The 18,521-nt window shown below is 40.5% G+C and overlaps 1 protein-coding gene across 2 annotated transcripts in view; it reads left to right on the top strand.

Annotated features, from left to right (window-relative positions):
* TRPC7 (transient receptor potential cation channel subfamily C member 7) overlaps positions 1–18,521 on the top strand; it is a gene marked incomplete at both ends in the record, with an annotated part of 62,706 nt that overhangs the window by 16,388 nt on the left and 27,797 nt on the right. For both annotated transcript variants that reach the window (XM_079319460.1, XM_079319459.1), the window contains one exon: positions 3,717–3,899. In XM_079319460.1, the coding sequence (XP_079175586.1) occupies positions 3,717–3,899 (183 nt within the window). The remainder of the gene's footprint in view (positions 1–3,716; positions 3,900–18,521) is intronic.

Here is an 18,521-nt window from a genome sequence, read left to right as displayed (position 1 = left end):
CCAAAAACTTATTTAGTCAGGAGGCCATGAAGTGCCTGGTTTAGGGGTCAAACCTGGCTGGCAAGGCAGTGGTGAAGTGGACACTGTCCCTTTGCACCCCAAGACACAGTGGCCATCTGCTCCTCTGTGTCCTGGCAGAGCCACTGGAGTCCTCAGGGTTATGGTCTTCAAAAACCTTGGTGTAACAAGAATCACAGAGAATCACAGAATAGTCTGAGTTTGAAAGGATCCACACAGATCATCAAGCTGCACAGAACAGCCCCAAGAGCCCCATCATGTTCCTGAGAGTGTTGAGCTCCTTGAGCTGTCAGGTTTGGTGAGGTGACCATTGCCCTGGGGAGCCCTCTGGGTGAAGAATATTTTTCTAATATCCAACCTAAATCTCTCCTGACACAGCTTCAGGCCATTTCCTCAAGTTCTGTAACTGCTCATCAGTGTCTGGAAGTATCTGGAAATATGTCCTTGTTCCTCTTCACCTCTTTCTGCCATCCCCTGCTTATCTCTGCCAGGGGTGCAGCCTTCCATCCACTGTCCCAGCACTCCCTCCTGCAGGGAAAGCACCAGCTTGGATGCTTCCAAATCTGTGAAATACTGGCACATGGGTGAAATACACAGTGCTGGCACAAACACCAACAGAGCTTGAATGCTGCTTGTAAACAAATCTTCTTGGCTTCCTTGGGATCTTTGCTGTGCGTCAGAATGCCCAATTCAGGATTACAGATGCAGGCACAGAATTTCTGCTTGCATCACCAGAATTTGATTTTACAAGCCAGGATCAGGAGAAGCTTGGCTCTCAGACCTCTGTTAACCTTAGTTTTTGAGTAAAGAATAAAATGTGCTTGAGAGAAATACCCTGACATGAGGAGAGTCATTGAGTGTGTTCTCATCATCAGGGTGATCAGGATTTTCTCTGACTGTGAGCATTAAGGAAGCCAGAACAAAGATGACAAATGATTTTGTAAAAGGGATCATCAGAAGACACAGCAGGTTCAGTGATCTTTGAGACTTGTATTAACAGATGAGCAATCTCCTGGGAGATGTAATCTGCCCTCCTGCCTGGCTGCAGAATTGCTGAAGGGCAGTTTATTTTATTTTATTTTATTTTATTTTATTTTATTTTATTTTATTTTATTTTATTTTATTTTATTTTATTTTATTTTATTTTACTCTTTCTACAGTCTGTATCTTGGATAGGGTGTATGGCTGCTTGTGTCTACTTAAAAATCAGAGTTCAAAACTTTGAATGAGGAAATCACCCATAGTTTCTTCAAATATGCAGAACCAGTAAAAAAATTAAGCTTGGAGATGTGCATAAAGCTGGGTCTTGATAGAGTCTGCCAGCTGGGAACCTGCCATTTGCAGATGCTTTGGAAGCACTTTCCTAGTTGCTATTAAATGTCTTTCCTTAAAGAAAGGAGAAGAAGGAAAATAATCCAATCTAATACAAACTAGTTGCTCGGATGATGTGGAAGTAGTGATTAGAATTATCTAAAATGTGCTGGTTAAGAGATAAGTTTGTGAACATTGCAAACAGTACATAGAGAATGGTATTAAGGCTCATTAAATTCTCACCCTGTTTTTTTTAAGCTGCTGGGCTAATTAAGCATCTCCATTACCTGTGGCAGCAAAACATTTCATTCCCACCCCACACATGTTTTCAGATCTATCTGTATTTGCTCTCCTTCACTATTTCTGTTGTTACTTTGAGGCTGATACTTTTGTTTAGGCACCTCTTCTGTCAGTGAAGAGACACTTGCAATTCATTGAAATTCATCCTGGTGTGGGGAAGATTAAAGCATGGAATTGATTTGAGAGGAGTGCTTTGAAGCCATAAAGTACAATCTGTCTTTCATTTACATTTCAGACCTTACCTCACCCTGTATTTGAAAACATTTACTGCACAAAATACTCAGGTACTAGATTTAGATGTAAATGGACCATCATTTTCTGCTTGAGACACAAGACATCTTAAATTTTAGTGCTCCAGGTTGGCACATTTATGGAAGTATTGGTGCCTCAGCTTCTGCAATGGGACATTCACACAGATAAAAATTTGCTTGTTGTACTTTTATGTCTCCTCTTAATGAAGACTTGAAGTTCTTGCTACCCTCCATTAACAACCCAATTAGAACACCTGGTCTGATTACAGCACTCAAGGACAAAAAGAGGAACTCAGATCTAAACTTTTTTGATACATAAGAGGACGTAAACATGCAAGCTTCACCTTGCAGAAGGTGTCAGCAGTAAAATCATGCTATTCCCTAGGTGCCTTCAGCCCCTTCTCCTAAACATAGATCAGGAATGGCTTCTTCCCTTTCCTGTGAGAATGCCTCACCTACACCCCTTAGGGGCTCTCTGGTTCCCTGGGATTATTCAATTATTCTGTGCTCTTCCCAGCTCTTCCATGGGTGACAAGCAAAATTGGACACACACAGACATTCAATGTAGAAGTAACCTCAAACCTATGGCAAAGCCATTAAACCAACTGATTTTAAAAATTCATTATCATCTCAGTTCTGAAGGAGAAAAACTGACCAAAGATGTTAAGCCACCTCTAATTAAGTATTTTAGACAGTGCTGTTCTAACTAATTAATGAATGTTTGCACAGTGCTTAGAGATCTTTGTGTAACAAGGAAGGTTAATATGTTGCTATGTGTAAATGATAGAATTGATAATTTAGAAAATACAGAAGCACAAAGCCAAGTTACCCTTATCATTTCATCAAAGCCAGGTTAAACTATCTTCTTCTTCTTTTGGCTGCTGGCTTAATTACATAATTTACTAAATTTAATTAACTCATCAAACGTAATTTGAAAAGATCATTCAAGTCACAACTTATCTTACGCTTATTATTCCTATTTGTTGCATTGAGTCTTTAATATCACCATTTTGTTATGATATTAATGTTAGCCCTAATTGTATTCTAATTTACAACATTTACTCAGATAGTGGCACTTTCCTCATTTTTTAAGTTCAGCATATGAAAATCAATCACAATTTAATTTAAGTCAGGGAAGTTGCTCTTTGAGCCCTCTGTCAAGTCAGGTACAGGTTATCTATTTCCCCACAAGTGTAATTTGGGTTTGCAAAGTGAAATCATGTTGAGTTTCTGAAGTTTGATTTCCTGGAGAGGTATTGTGACGATCATCTGGATGCTGTTTCAGGAATGTTTAACTAAATTCTAAGGTTTGAGGCTGAAGTTGGTATTACAACTATATAATTAATTCAAACACATCTGTGTGTGATGCTCCAGCTTGTTGTACCAGCCTGAAACTGAATATTTTGAAAGAAAGAACTACTGGGAAAGAACAAAAACTGAAAAAAATTCTGTATATTTTAACCAGTTAGCAGGACCTTTTTTGGCCATATTTTTACATTCCTAGAGATACACCATGCAGAGAGCAAAGACCAATTGATTGCTCAAAATCATAATTTCCCTAGAAATTATTTACTTGTTCTGTAAAAATTGTTCTGTTGTCATGCAAACTATGCTGCTGATAGAGACATTGCTAATTAAGTCTGGAGGAGTTCCTGTACTTCTGTGAAAAGCCATCCACATGCTATGTAAATCAAATATTTTCTTACTCTTCCAGGCAGTAGTTTTGCAGAAGTAGCCTTGCTCACTTTTGCTCTCTCTTCCTTTTTTAATTTGTCTGTTTGCAGCCCAGCTTTTCAGTGCATAATTAAATACCACTTTTTTTCTGTTTTCCCTCAGAATGACTACAGGAAGTTATCTATGCAATGCAAGGACTTTGTGGTGGGGGTGCTGGACCTGTGCAGAGACACTGAAGAGGTGGAGGCTATTCTGAATGGAGATGTGAACATCCATTTGTGCCCCGAGTACCACCGGCCGAGCCTGAGCAGGATTAAACTTGCCATTAAATACGAGGTCAAAAAGGTAAGATTTTCCTTTGGGTCCCTGGGGAGTGTGTCTTCACATTTAATTATGCTTCCTTGATGCATTCCTGATGATGAACAAAAGAGAGATTTCAGTGGGATCAGGACTGTCCCTAGAATTTTAGCAACTTGTGGGTTGATTTGCATTTTCTCATATCCTTTAATGAAGAAGATTATCTGCAAAGTGAAAAATTAATTCTTCTAGAAGTATTTGAAACAACTATTCAGCCTTACAGAAGTGTGTTGTGTGAATGGAAAATGTTATTCTGGCAAATTCTAGGCCTGGGTAGTCCCAATTAATTGCTCCTACAATATGCATTGATGGAAACTGGGCTCCTGCTACAGGACTCAAAGAGCATTCCAAATTTTCAAGCTAACATCTGCTCTCTCTTTCCCCTCCCAAACCCACCACCTGCTTCATTTTCCCTCTTGACTGTGCTGCTGTGCTGGCTGGAGAAGGTCTTTTCCTGCTATGAAAGCCATTAATTAAAGAGAATCTTAAAAGATATTTGAAATTAAATGATTTCATGCAGCAACACGTAGTATGGAGCCAAATGTTTTCTCCTAGGATGTTGTGTCTCTGCCTTCTTCCATCACCAAAACCAAGTTGAACATCTCAGTTCACTCTCAGTCAGATGTTCAACATGCTGGGTCAAGCTTAGTTATTGAAACTGTTGCTTTGGTGACAGGAGGCCAAACATGCTCTGGTGTTCTTTCAGAAAATGAACTAATCTAAAAGACACAGATAGTGTCACTGTTCCCCATCATGAAACAGTGCCCAGTGATCCATGGCCTGAGAATCATCAGCCACAGAATCACAGAACATTCTCAGTTGCCAGAGACCTTTGTCAGAACCTCCTGCCTTTTCAATGTGTGAATCCTCCTGTGCTGTTTTGCTCACCTTTCCTTTTAAAAGTTTGTGTCATACTTTTGATACCAAGGCCAGAAGCTGGAGCTGGTGTGCTGCTCTGAGCACTTCCACCCTGGCTTGCCTGGTTCCAGGGGGACATTCCCCCATTTCTTACCATGTCTATATCTGCAACTTTTCACAATGCATGAACATTGATCTAGAGCACCCATGGGAGGTAAGGTACAGTTATTCTTTTCATGAATAAATATCTTCCTAAGCCCAGGAAAGCTGAGCATCCTTTATGGGTCACAGAAACTGGTTGCACACTGGTAATAAGTGTTAAATTAATTACAGGATCTGAACAGGAGCGTTCAGCAGTCTCATGATGACTCTCAGGTCAGCACTTCCCAGCACATTCTTTTCAGCAGGTGGTGTGTGTCTATGTAAGATGAGTATTTAGTGCTAACTCAAAAACAAGATAGTTCAATCTGTGGGAGATAGAGACACATTCAGATAAATGGCTTTGGGCTTTGGCAGTGACATGAGAATAGACCAGTAGTGGTCACACTTGCTGAATAAAGGTTATGGAAACATGGTAATTAATTCCTTAAGAGGCAATTAATTTCAGGTGAAAGATTTTTATTCAGTTGAGAGATATTTATGTTTATGTGCACAAATCCTATGCTCTGAAGTCCATTTTCATTTTAAGGAAATCCTATAATAGAGAGGGGTCAGAGGGAGGGTGAAGTATTATGCATATTTAATAAACCAATTCTTGGACAGATTTTGAAAATTTAAAGTCACTTTTTCAAAGCTAATGACTCATCCTGACTAGACCTTGTCCAGTTCTGGGCTCCTCAGAGCAGGGAGATGTGCAGCTCCTGTAACAGGTCCAGCAACAACGGTAAATTGGGAGACAGGAGCATCTTTCTTATAAGGAAAGGCTGAGGGAGCTGGGCCTGTCCATACCTGGGAAGAGAGACTGAGAGGAGACCTCATCAAAGCCTGTCAGTGTCTGCAGGGATGTGGAGAGGATGCACCAGGCTCTGCTCAGTGCTCCAGGTAACACAACGGACATCAGGGAGAAACTGCTGCCCAGGAAGATCCACCTGGATATGAGGAAGAATTTCTTTACTGTTCATGTGACCAGCACTGGAATAGATTCTCCAGAGAGTGTGGAGTCTCACTGGGGATATCCAAGAACTGTCTTAATATAATCCTGTGCCATGTGCTCTGGGATGACCCTGCACGTGCAGGAGTTTTATATGAAACAACTTAAGGAACTTCAGAATGGTCTGACAAAATAAGAAAAAAAAAAAAAGAGGTGTTAGTGGTTATGAGTTATTTTTTCATTAAGTTCATATTCAGACTAAATATTTGCACTCACATGGGAAATTTTAAGAAATATTTGATGTTTAAAAAATCTATTTCTACCATTAGCTTCTTAATTCACATTTCCATATTAATACTCAGTGCCTACAATAAGCTTTCTTTGATGAAAAATTGCACAGAACAATGAAGCGCATCGAAAATTATTTTTTAATATCCATTATTTTACTTTTACAGCTGCTGGTGCAGCCTGTATTCATCACATTTTTATTTCTAGAGTCTGGGAAAGATGTCAAGGACTCCTACCCTCAGACAGAAGAGCAATTGCATCTGCAGAGTTTCATCAGTCCTCTGTAAAATCTTTTAAAATCTTCCTTGTTCTTCCAAATTTCTTTGTTAAATCACTGTCCTCATACAGTGCAGTTACTGCAGTCACAGTTGTCTAAGGAAAATCTTTTGTTCACATCAGGGCTGAAGCTTTCTTACCTCCTCTGCTCAGTAAACCTGCAACTGGTACCTACAGCAGGTTTTTGTCCATGCCCTATATGATCTGTCTCTATATTTTTCCTTCTGTGCTTCCAATTAAAGTCCTCTGTTACCTTGTTCATCTTCAACTTCAAAAAAGCAATTCTCTGGTCAAGGGAAAGGACATGGTTTTATTGTTCATTATATTTTTTCCCAATTTACAAAGTTTGAGATGAATCTTGTAAAGTTATTCAAGAAAGCATCAGAAATTACAGGCTTCACTTATTTCTCTTTTTTCCTTTGCTTCTGCAAAGTGTGCTACTAACACAAATGAGAAGATGGTGAGAAGCTTAATTAAAGGAGTTTCTATGAAAGATATTTGAAGAATTAAGAAACTCTGCTTTTACATATTTTGCATCAAGGAGAAACCCAAAATTACAGTAGTTTACAAAGGTGTTTATAAAATTGCTGTATTGCTGTTATTCTTCACACTTTTCGAAAAAAGAAAATGATCATTCTGTACCCCAGGATTTCTGGGAAAAAATCACTCAAATGTCCTCTGCCCAAGTTTTCCAGAGGCATTTTTTCATTTAGATCAGCTGTCTTAACAATTCCTTGAAAACCATTAAAATGGAAACAGTTTGTCAAGAGCAAAATAAAAGATTTTTAAACACTTCAGCACATACTGAGTCCTGGATTCTTTCCAAGAACTGAACTTTTGGCCCATTGTTATGGGATTGTTGCAAATTTACCCTTGTCTCCCCAGGTTTATTAGTGATGCTTTTCACCTGCACACCTCAGGCACCAAGAGATTTCTTTCCCTTGCAGCAGTGCAGGGTTTGGGGCTCAGGGAGGAGGAGCAGCCAAGCACTCTGATGATGCTGCAGCCAGGCTGCTCAGTGCTCACTTGGACACTGGAGCAGAGGTTGGGAACCCTCACAGTGAGAGCAAAACTGGCGGTTTTGGTGGATTATAGCCAAAAGTGGCTTGGGTTGCTAAGCTGAAGCTCTGATCCCAAGGACCATGAGCTCTGTGGGCCATGGATACCCTCAGCTGCTCCTCATGCAGCTTTACAACATCTGAAAGTCTACTGTGAAAATGATACATTAATTATTTTTCTTGCTTTGAAACATTCAAACAAATTTGTTTTCACCCAGGTACTTGAAATGTAAGGGTAGCACACATTTTTTCTGTGTGTGAACTAAATTGCAATTAAGCCAGAATATGATTTCTACTTTTGAGAGGCAGAAGTACAGAGGTTGGAGCAATGCTTAGACAGCCAACAGTGAGAAAATTAGTTTTGATGTCTCACAAAAGAACCATTTTGCTGCTGTGTATCAGCTGCACAGATGCCTTCATATTTCATGTTCTCATTTTAGTTAGTACTAATAGGATTCTTTCTTGTCTCTCTTTAATGTTGGCAGGGGACTTGTGTCAACATTTACCTATAGGTGTAAAGCTATTGCTCCTCCGTGGGAGGTGACATTAATTGCCCCTCTTTCCCAACGACAAAATTAACATTGCCCTATACTTTTAATTGAAAATGTTGAGTGCCCATCTCTGTCTTCTCAGCAGCTCTTTTCATAACCATCACAAAGCCAGAGCACCTTTCTCTTTCACGAGTTTTAATTTAATTAACAGTAAGACACACAAATTGGGTTGGGAAAAAAAAAAAATAATTAAACAGAACACCAGATGGCTGTGTAAATCCTATTTAAGAGAGAGCTGGAACAGGAACTCTTTTCATAACTATATTATTAATAATTAACATACAGAGGATGCTCTGAACAGAATACTCACGGCTGCATTAGATCATAACTTCACTGTGTTGGTCACACAGCTCAGATACTTGAGGGCATGAGAGGGCCCAGCTCCCATTAACTGCTGCAACAGCTGGAATGGGAGCTGGAGAAGGGCAAAAGAACCAGCCCTGCCTGTCCTGAAGAGACAGTTTTGCCCCCAAAATGTGCAGTAACAGACACTGCCCCAAAGAGAGCTGCACTAGAGCATCCTTAGGAGGGTTACCTGGGACAGCTTGGGTTTTACCCAGGAAGAAAAGGAAAATAAGGTGGAGAACAGAGGGCAGAAAAACCCAGAACTGACAAAACATTCTGGCGCTAGGAGAGGAAGGAGTGCATCTGTGCCACAGATGGTGGGTGAGATCTGTGTGCTCTCAGTTTGCAGTTTTCCTGCAGAATCCTGCAGTGGGACTGCAGCAGGGGAAAGGGGAGAGGGCACACCAGGGCCTGGCCCACAGCCTGCACACCAGCCTTAACACCAATGGGAAACTGCATTCGGGTAACCCAAATGAAAGGATTCACATCCACAACTTTAGTTCAGGAAATTCTCATAGGACAAACATGGATTTTTCAGTGCCCCAGTGCCTGCAACATGCAGATACGGCTTGGAACAGGACAGGGTTGTAGTTTACCATCTGATGAGAAGCCTCAGGGAGAAGAACTCCTTAATCAAAAGGGCTTTTAGAAAGCTGTATTTTTGTTTCTGCAATACTTCATTTTTTATTTTTTTTTCCCACTTTTTAGTTTCAGGAATGTTTAACTGAGGTCTTGTGAAGTCATTGATATCTTGGACAGTGGTAGTGGGCAGAAAAGTATCTCTTGCTTCTGTCAGGGGAGAGCCAGTGAATGCTGTAAAATTTAATGTAATATCAGTGGAAACACTGTGGTCATTCTGGACTCTAAATCTTATCCATGTAATTTTTCTTTTTATATTTTAATTGCATGTTGCAGATGTTTTGACAGAGATTGGAAAGGGAAGGAGTTACTTCCCTTTCCCACAGAATGCATTTCTATATTGGAGTATTTCATTAGCAAGGTTCCTTCCTCCCACTAAAATCTGTAACTCTGATTATTTCCTTTTCCCCAGATGTTTTAATTTCTTTTCTTTTCCTTGACGAATCTCATTTTCTTATTTCCTGCACATACATCCATCCTCTTAAGGTTTCAATGAATCATTTCTCCATCCTGAATATCGTCTGCAATATTCCCAGTTTACTGTAATATGCAGACTTAATTATTTTCATTTGCAAATTGTCACAGGGTCTTAAATGTCCATCAAGATACACATAAGTGAGCACAAGAACACATCAAAACCATTGCAAGGATGTGCATCACAGATGAAAGGGCTTAAATTTACCTTAATTAATAATTAATAACAAAACTCCCATGGAAAAGAACAATTAATATGGTTTGCTACAAACCTGACCTTAGCTGACTCCAATTTTTACTTTGCCTAAATCCCCATAGGCAATAGACCTGTAAAGGTGCATTTGGGATGGAAAGTCAAATGGATGAGTAGAATCCTTAAAATAAATACAAATAAATCTGTACTTCAAAGTTATGGAGGGTCCTTTCCCAAGTGGTGCTCAAATGTGGATCTGCATGGATCCCATCCCAGGGTGAGGCTCTCCTGTGAGCTCTGTCACACTCCTGGAGATGTCAGCATTAGGACACATTTTTGGGACTCTATACCTGATGCAGAGAGGAGTCTCATCCTATGAGTGAGTCTGTCTCCCCATCAGCTCTGCTGGGAATAAATCCATCTACACTGAGCTTGAGCACCAACTTCTTCACCATGTGGCCAAGGGAAAATAGCTCCTGGGGGAGGAAGGGGCTATGGCATTTTAAATCTCTCCTTCTGTACCCTCTCTGGCTGTTTTTTTAGATTCCAAAGGGATATTGTTATTTGGTAGTTGTTTATTGTGTCATGTTTTCAGATGAATAATTCAATAGTAAAGATTTTCAAGTGGTTTTGATTTTGCACAGATATGAAAATCCTGGAATGTTAAAGGCTGGGACTTGCAATTCAGTTTCTTGTTTCAGATAGATAATTCAGTGATAAGATTTATTCATATATGTAAAAAGAAGAGAAATCAGACAGTAGCAATAAATCTCTTCAGGAAACATGCAGCCCACTAGAAGAAGAAATTGAAGTTTTCCAAAGAGCCAGCTACCTTGTTCCCTACCCTAGAGAAGAATGCTGAGCCCAAAAAGCCCCTGTCTTTGTCTCAGAAAAGTCAAATTATAAAGAAACTTAAGGCAAAGAAAGGCTTAAACTGAACCAATCAAAGAATTTGTGTAAACTCTACATTTTCTAGTTACACACATCAAAGATATCATATTTGCCTTTTCATTTCATATCGTATAAAATTAACAGAACAACAATAGTTCCTTCCACTATTATTATTAATTTTGCCTTTCCAGTCAGCACTGAAGAACATTAGTGGTCTTCACTAATTGCATTTGCAATGGTCTTGGCAGTTTTATTTACCCCATTATTTTTGCTTTCTATTTGTTTTTATTGCATTTTAAGTTGTGTCTGGGGTTTTAAGAGGGTTTTAAATTTCCACCCACGTGACTCATCCTAACTGGATCATGCTCTTTCCAGAGCTGAGCCACACAGGGGCTTTGGGGCAATCACATCAGCACTGGGATGACCTTCACTGCCCTTGTTCTGTCCCATGTCCCCTCTGCACAGTGAGATCCCAGTCCTGTTAATGCACTCACTGATGTAGCAGGGAGCAGATCTGCCCCAAACACTCTCGTTTTTATAGAGCAGAATGAGTCACAGGAAGGAGATGTGGCTGTAAACTGGAGCTATGTGAAGGTTCAAAATTATAATTTTGTACTGGATGACTCAGGTCAACCAGCAAGTGGCCCCAGACATTGGATTTCAATAAAACTGGGGAATGTGTGAGTATCCTGGGTTTTGATGTGAGTATTTGCCCTCTGCCAAATGGCTCTAATAAGAAAGATATTTTGGTTCAGAGGGAAATAATGTGAAAAGTTTTGTGAAATATGCAATTTATTACTAAAACTGCACCAAATACTTGTGGGTTTACACCCTAAAAGTAACAAAATGAAGTTGCACAATGAGTTGGGATCTTTTTTCTTGATAATCCTGTCTCATCTGGTCCTTGCTTACAAACACAAACCTTTTCCCTTTGCTACAGGTTTAAAAACACTGAAGTTACACTCCAGATAGCAGGTCTGAATATTCTCCAGGCCTGTCACAAAGCTCATGTGGAGGATGAGCAAGAACCTCATGAATATTTGTGTGATGCCATTAGACAGTCAAATGAGCCCCAGGGACAGAGGGAAAGCTGCAGCAATCCTCAGGGCAGGACATTTCCATGTTCTCTGGGTGTCTGCAGCAATATCTCAGAGGATCTTTTGTCACGTAGATTTTCCTTTCATGACGTGGTTAAATCCCATTGGAACATGACTTGATCAATTGAGTTTTCTTTCATCCATGGAAATTTTTCTTCTGCATCTGGACAAATGAATTTGGACCTGCTTTTGCTCTCTCTTGTAAGGTTAGTCTGGTGCAAAGTGTTTTTAAAAAGGCCTGTGGCCACATAAAATTTAACTATAATTAGAGTGGGTCTTTTTTTGTGAAAAGGTCCCCAGTGTCACAGCATGGGTCTTTGGAATGGAACTTTACTTGTTATTTTTAATTCATTAGCAGCAGGGCATGTACTTTTTAAATTCTTTCTTAAACTTTCTGAAGTTCTATTTGCCTCTCTTGCAGCCACAACAGCAAAGAGTGAACCAAGTTCCAGCCATGTTTACCCTCTGACAATTTCAGCTGTCAGAATTTAATAGCACATGTATTTGCTAAAGACAATTTTTTTTTGCACTTCAGAGCATGAAATAAATATCATATATAACATCCCACCTGCTTCTGCTAAGGTCTGAGAATAGTTTCTAAAAACAAAGGGCTCTTTGTTCACTTGGAGGCTCCCAGAGCAGAGTACAACATGGAGGTGAGGAAAGGCTTCTGCCTGTGCTGGTCTCTCCCTGCACTGTGTTTTCCAGCAAACTTCACTAATTCCCACTGAGCTCTGTCATCTTCTGCTCTGCATCAAGTGAAACAACTCTGCAATGGGTTTTTTTACCGGATAAAAAATGTTTTGATACATTTTCCATCTTTTTCCCACCCCCAAGAAAGCATGTTCCAGCTCAAGAAAAGTATTTTATTCAGTGTAAATGCAGACCCTTTATTTAGGCTTCAAGTCTTAAAATAACCTAAAATATCAAAGAAATTTTCAAAAGGGAAAAGTGTTATAAAAGCAAAGAAACTATGTTTTGTTTTAATACATTCACTGATTTTTTTCCCCTGTCATTTGCATGTGGGCATATGTTACCTCTTAACTCTTCTGATCCTCTTTGGTGGAATGGCAGCGTATTTTTCACCCTTCAGGGGAAGAGCAGCAATATCCTGCTTTGACCTTTCCTTGAGTTTTTTCTACCCCTGCCAATGTTTGCTGATACTCCCAGAGTCTTCCACCACCTGCTGAAAAAGGATGATTTCATTTCTGCTTTGGTGAAGGCTTTGCTGTGAGATACATGGCACTGCCTATGCAGCAAGCCCAGCTTTCCCTCCTCCCTCCTTCCCTCTGGTTTTGCTCAAGCACAGCAAAGCTGCCAAGGAAACCTCAATTCCCCTTCCACACCAGCCCTGGCTTTGGTCCTGCTGGGAACATGAGCTCAGACTGTGTTTGTCTGTGAGGTGTCAGGAAATCTTCATGGTAATTCTGATTTAGCTTTCCAGAGCATACAATGTGTGTGGTTCAGATTCCACCTGGTTTTTCCAATGTGTAAATCTCTGCAGGAGGACTGCTCCTCTGCTCCTGACAACACAGAATCATGGAATGGTTTGGGTTGGAAAGGGACCTTAAAGATCATCCAGGTTCAACCCTCCTGCCATGGGCAGGGTTGGCAAAATGGGAAAAACCATGTATGCAACCCATTTGCTGCCCCCTTCTTTTTAATTTTTAATTCAGAGGCACAAGGTGACAATTGAAACCCTTTGGATGACTCATTTGAGTCAGCATTTTCCCTCAGATTTCTGGCATTTGAAGCATTACACACCCAGCCCAGGGTTCCTGTGAGCAGGTGCTGCAGCCTAAAATGTGTTAATAAATGTGGGTTTGCAATAGCAAAGAGCTACATAAAAAGATAAATGCTTAATAATGAACCCAAAAAGGTTGTTCCAAGGACATGAGTGCAGCTACATGATGGAAAGAGAAATTGCTCATCCCTGCCCCTGCCAGTCTCTCTTGACATCCTCAATGTTCTCCTGGAAGTCTATTTATGCAGCTCCTTTTGAGCTCTCACTCAGTGATTAAACACACTGAAGTTTGCCATAAGGCTGGAAGGGAAGGCACAAGCTGAGAGGACATGACAGGAGCACCTCAGGACTTTACAGTCACAGGTTCATGTTGGTAGTTCTGATATGCAGGGTTTTATCTGCTTTCACTGCTTCACTGATGAGTTTTGCCTACCTAGCCTCTGGCTATTCAGTGTAAGGTACATTAGCAAAGTGAGATGATCCTGTCTGAGTCGTTAATTCTTTTGCCTCAGTGGTAGATTTCTGTACTTTTAAGGGAAATAAAATTATTTCAGTAATAAAAGAGATATTGGTTTCTTTCTGTATGATTAATTCCAATCATCAGAGGCTGACCTCTGTCTCTTAGCTGTCTTGCTGTAAGTTTCCTTATTTCTGATGACACATTTTTCTGTCCAAAATAGACTCTCCTCTCCTCTCCTCTCCTCTCCTCTCCTCTCCTCTCCTCTCCTCTCCTCTCCTCTCCTCTCCTCTCCTCTCCTCTCCTCTCCTCTCCTCTCCTCTCCTCTCCTCTCCTCTCCTCTCCTCTCCTCTCCTCTCCTCTCCTCTCCTCTCCTCTCCTCTCCTCTCCTCTCCTCTCCTCCTCTCCTCTCCTCTCCTCTCCTCTCCTCTCCTCTCCTCTCCTCTCCTCTCCTCTCCTCTCCTCTCCTCTCCTCTCCTCTCCTCTCCTCTCCTCTCCTCTCCTCTCCTCTCCTCTCCTCTCCTCTCTCCTCTCCTCTCCTCTCCTCTCCTCTCCTCTCCTCTCCTCTCCTCTCCTCTCCTCTCCTCTCCTCTCCTCTCCTCTCCTCTCCTCTCCTCTCCTCTCCTCTCCTCTCCTCTCCTCCCTTTTCATCAAAAGTGTTTCCACACAATGAATATAACCAGAAGGAGCTGTCACAGATCAAATTAGATAGAAATGTGGAAAAGTGATCACTCAATCTGGTATCCACAGTGGTGTCTGAAACACCCTCTTTATTCCTGTATGTAAAACTCTTCCTTTGGGTCCTTTCAGTTCCCACTGAAGTCTTTGAGAAACTTTTTTCCATATTCCAGATAAAAATTCATGTCTCTCATTTAATCCCCTGTATCATAGGACAGGGGCTTTTGGAGCTGCCAATACTTTCCTGAGTCTTTTTCTGGCTCTAAAAATGCTGCTTTGGTGGCTTCATTATTTGAGCTTGATGTGTGATTTTATGGGTTATTATTATGGGTTATGTGACTATTATGGGGTGTTTTTTTAGCCTTTTTTAACTTAAAAAGCTGTGTGACTGATAGGCTGGAGGGAAAAAACAATTTCCTTCCTATATTGAGGTGTGCATGGTACTAGGAAAAACCACTGCCATCTACTGGGATCCCAGGGCCATGGGACCAGCAAAGCTCCCACTGTGGTTGCTGAATGCAGAAGCACTGGAAGACATTTTGTTGAGCTTGCAGATCCTGATGCATTACCTTATAGACTCTGCCCAGGAGATAAAGCACTCAATGCTTTTAAGTGGCTGGTTTTGGAGCCAGGCAATCCCCTCCACTGCCAGTGCTTCCATTTCAATCAGAGATATCCTGCCCTTCTGCACAGCCCTGGTCACACTGCTCTTTCCTGTCTGCAGCACAGAAGCATCCATGGTTTGTCCCTAAAAGCCTCCTCACCTCATTTTCCAGCACTGAAGAAAGGAAAATAGAGTTTAATGGGAACATTGAAAAAGCACTGCAGCATTCAGTCTTCTGAAATTCAATATCCCACATCACCATTTGTCATTATGCTTTGAAGCATTCTGCCTTTTTTCTCAAACTCCTCTTCTCCATGCCTAAGTCACTAACCAAAAAAATTAATGTAATCTTTAACTTGGAGCCAGTGCCCATTCCCAGGGAAGAGAGAAAGTTAAATGACATCTCTGAGGAAATCTAAGATCAGTCTCTGACATGATGATAGAGGTGCTGGCAGTGCCCAGGGGTCACTGTGTGTTTCATTAATGTTTGATAGAGAAAACAATGAAAACTGTTCTGCTTGCTGTAAGCAAATAACAGATCAAAACTCATTCATGTCTGATCTTCCTGATCCTTAACTTATTTTTCTCTCATTTTTGTAATACTCAGAGTAAGATGATGTCCTGGGGTGACTTTATGATGCTGAATTTTATCCCCATTTGTCAGTTTAGCCCAGAAATAAGTCTTGTGCCTTTAAAACTAGATCACTAGAGTGAAGAGGGGGAGAAGGAAAAGTGCCGGAATTTTTTCGTGGCTCTATTCAAAAACATGGAGATAAGAGGTTCAGCTCTCTCTCATGGACTGTGCTGCCTGCTGCAGGGACAGGGAGCAAGAGAGAGCTTTCCTTTGATTTTAGTTAGTTTTTTTTAGTTAATTGAGGCCAGAAGTTTTTTTCAACTGTTCAGCTATTGTCCAGTCCCGTGACTTCCAGGGACTTTCGTTTGTTCATGTTCAGTTTCCCCTGAATGTTAAAGAGACCACTTTGCTGGTATTTTATCTGTTAAGCTTCCTCTGCATGGTCTGCAGCATGTCTTGAGTGAGGGCTGGTATCCAGAGGAGCTGATGAGACTCCTGACCTAGGAGTGGACCCAGCTATGGAAAATCCTGACTGCTGGGGGGAAAGGGAGGACATGGGCCAAACAGATGACAGATGAACACCATCTAGGCTCTGTGGCACTCTGCCTGTCTTTATTGCCTTGTACAAAATAAATTGTTCCACTGAACTGGGTTTTATGGCAATTCCTTCTCAATTTTCTTATGTTTGTATTTTCATTGTAGCTGTTTCCAGACAAAGTGAAAAAATGGACAGATTAAAATGTCTGATGAAGTCTCTGAAATGCCAACCAGAAGTCTTTGACTGTCTCATTGCCAAGGACAACTGAATTTCTTTGTTTGAATCAATTCTCATAATGCAGTGAAGAATTGCAACAGGAGAGGGAAGTCTGAATGTTGCTTGGGCCCTTTATCCCAGAAGTCTGCACATTCACGTGTCATTTTTCTTTCCATGAGTCACTACAAGTGTTGTTGAATTCATGATATTTGAAAATAAAATTTGAAAAAGGGATCAGTTCTCTACTGAGCTTCCTTCCACTTCATTTTTCTGTCCATTTGCCAGGAAGATAACAAGCCCAAGCAGCATTAGGACAAACATAAACACCAGGCATTAGGAAATGCCTCCTTGTAATACTGCTGTCATCATGTCAACCTTAAACTTTCAATGCTTAGAAGGACTAGGACTCATTATTTATAATTATCTTTTTTTGAAAGCTTTCTATTTTGTGGAAGCAGCTTAAGAGAAAAAATATTAAAATGTTAATATTTCCAGGAAAAAATTCTAAAGACAAAGATGGGACAAAGTACCCATCAATTTTCTTTGTTCTGACTGATTTATTCAGTAGAAGGGGTAGAGTCTCATTTTCTTTTTTTTTTTTTTCTTGAGAAATGTAAACCCCAAAGCCTAATTTATCTCAAAAGCATATTTTAAACAGCTGCTAATGTGCTATTAATGAAGGAAAAGTGTTACTCCAGAGCAATCTTAATTATTGTGCAACTCTATTTTCTCCTGAACAGTAACAGTTTTGCTATGTAAACATCTCAAAAAGAGTCCATTAACTTCCCTAAATCGATCATGGTTCACAGACAGTGAAGATGAAAGCACAGCCAGAATTTTCTCTGCTTTTCAGCCCCAAGAAAACTACAGATGACAGCTGAAATCCTCCAGCTGGGTGGCACTGGAAGGGCTGATCCAGGGCAAGGGGTGATTGCCAGGCGTGGTCTGTCCCTGTCCCTGGGGCCACCAAGCACTAAGGATTCTTTTCTTTCCTCCTTTCTTTTTCTCTTGACCCCCTTAATCCTCCCCTTCAGCTCCAGAAAGTTCTGCTCTGTGAAAGAGTAAAGCATTTTTCATTTGCCTCCTAGGAACATTTATTCAGCCACTGAACTAATAAATGAAACCCTCAGTTCTACTAATGCAATTAGCTGCATCAGCAACATTTATTTTTTGTTAGTTTGCATTTTAATTATTCTTCTTTGTGATTAAAGGTAACTACGTTCTAAATTCAATCACCTCAAAGAACAATATGAACTAAAGAAGTTTAATATTTTATTATAAAACAGCCAGGTAGGATCTTGTGGTGTTGTTATTTTGCCATTAAGAAACTGCCCTTTTCACTTTTCTGCAGCTCACCTTTTCTTTTTCCTCTTTTTTTTTTTCTTTTTTTTTTCTTTTTTTTTTTTTTCACTTCTGAACAGTAAACTGAAGATGAGTCTCAGTTACAGGGTATAAAACAGGTACTCTCTGTACCAGAGCACCACAGCTTTTGAATTTGTCTTTTTGTCCTATCAGTGAAGAATGAGCTGTCATATTTTGAAAGGTACTCTGAGATAAAGCATTTAAAGCAGCAAAACACCAGCCAGACCTCATAATTTGGAGGAGAGCCCTGCAGAATGGCTCCCTTTTGGTCTTTACAAAGTGAATAGAACAATATAATACTAGAGCTGTGTCAATGGCCTCTGTCCTTAGCAAAGTCATCACAGTGTTTTCCAGCTTGACTTCCAAGCACTTCTGTGTCTTTTCTGACTCTCAGGTTACACTGTTTTACCCCAAGAGATAACTTGCTCAGAGGCATTTTGTCAGTTGTGATGGATTTTGGGGTTTGGCTGAGATTCTGCTTTTTAACCATATAAAAATAGCTTTTTTCTAGAGAAGACAAGGAGCAGAAGCAATGCACATTCTGCCAGTACCTGGGGTCTTGTTTGCCTGGTTTGCAGTTCTCTGTTTGACAACAAAGACATGACCTGTCACGTTCCATTTCAGAAGGTTATTCCCTGAAATCCCACCCTCCTCAGACAATCCTACTGATGCCTCTA

The sequence above is a fragment of the Erithacus rubecula genome (genome assembly GCF_903797595.1).
Source record: "Erithacus rubecula genome assembly, chromosome: 16".
Lineage (NCBI taxonomy): Eukaryota > Metazoa > Chordata > Aves > Passeriformes > Muscicapidae > Erithacus > Erithacus rubecula.
The sequence above is the reverse complement of the archived record's forward strand: the minus strand, read 5'-3'. Positions and strand labels throughout refer to the sequence as shown.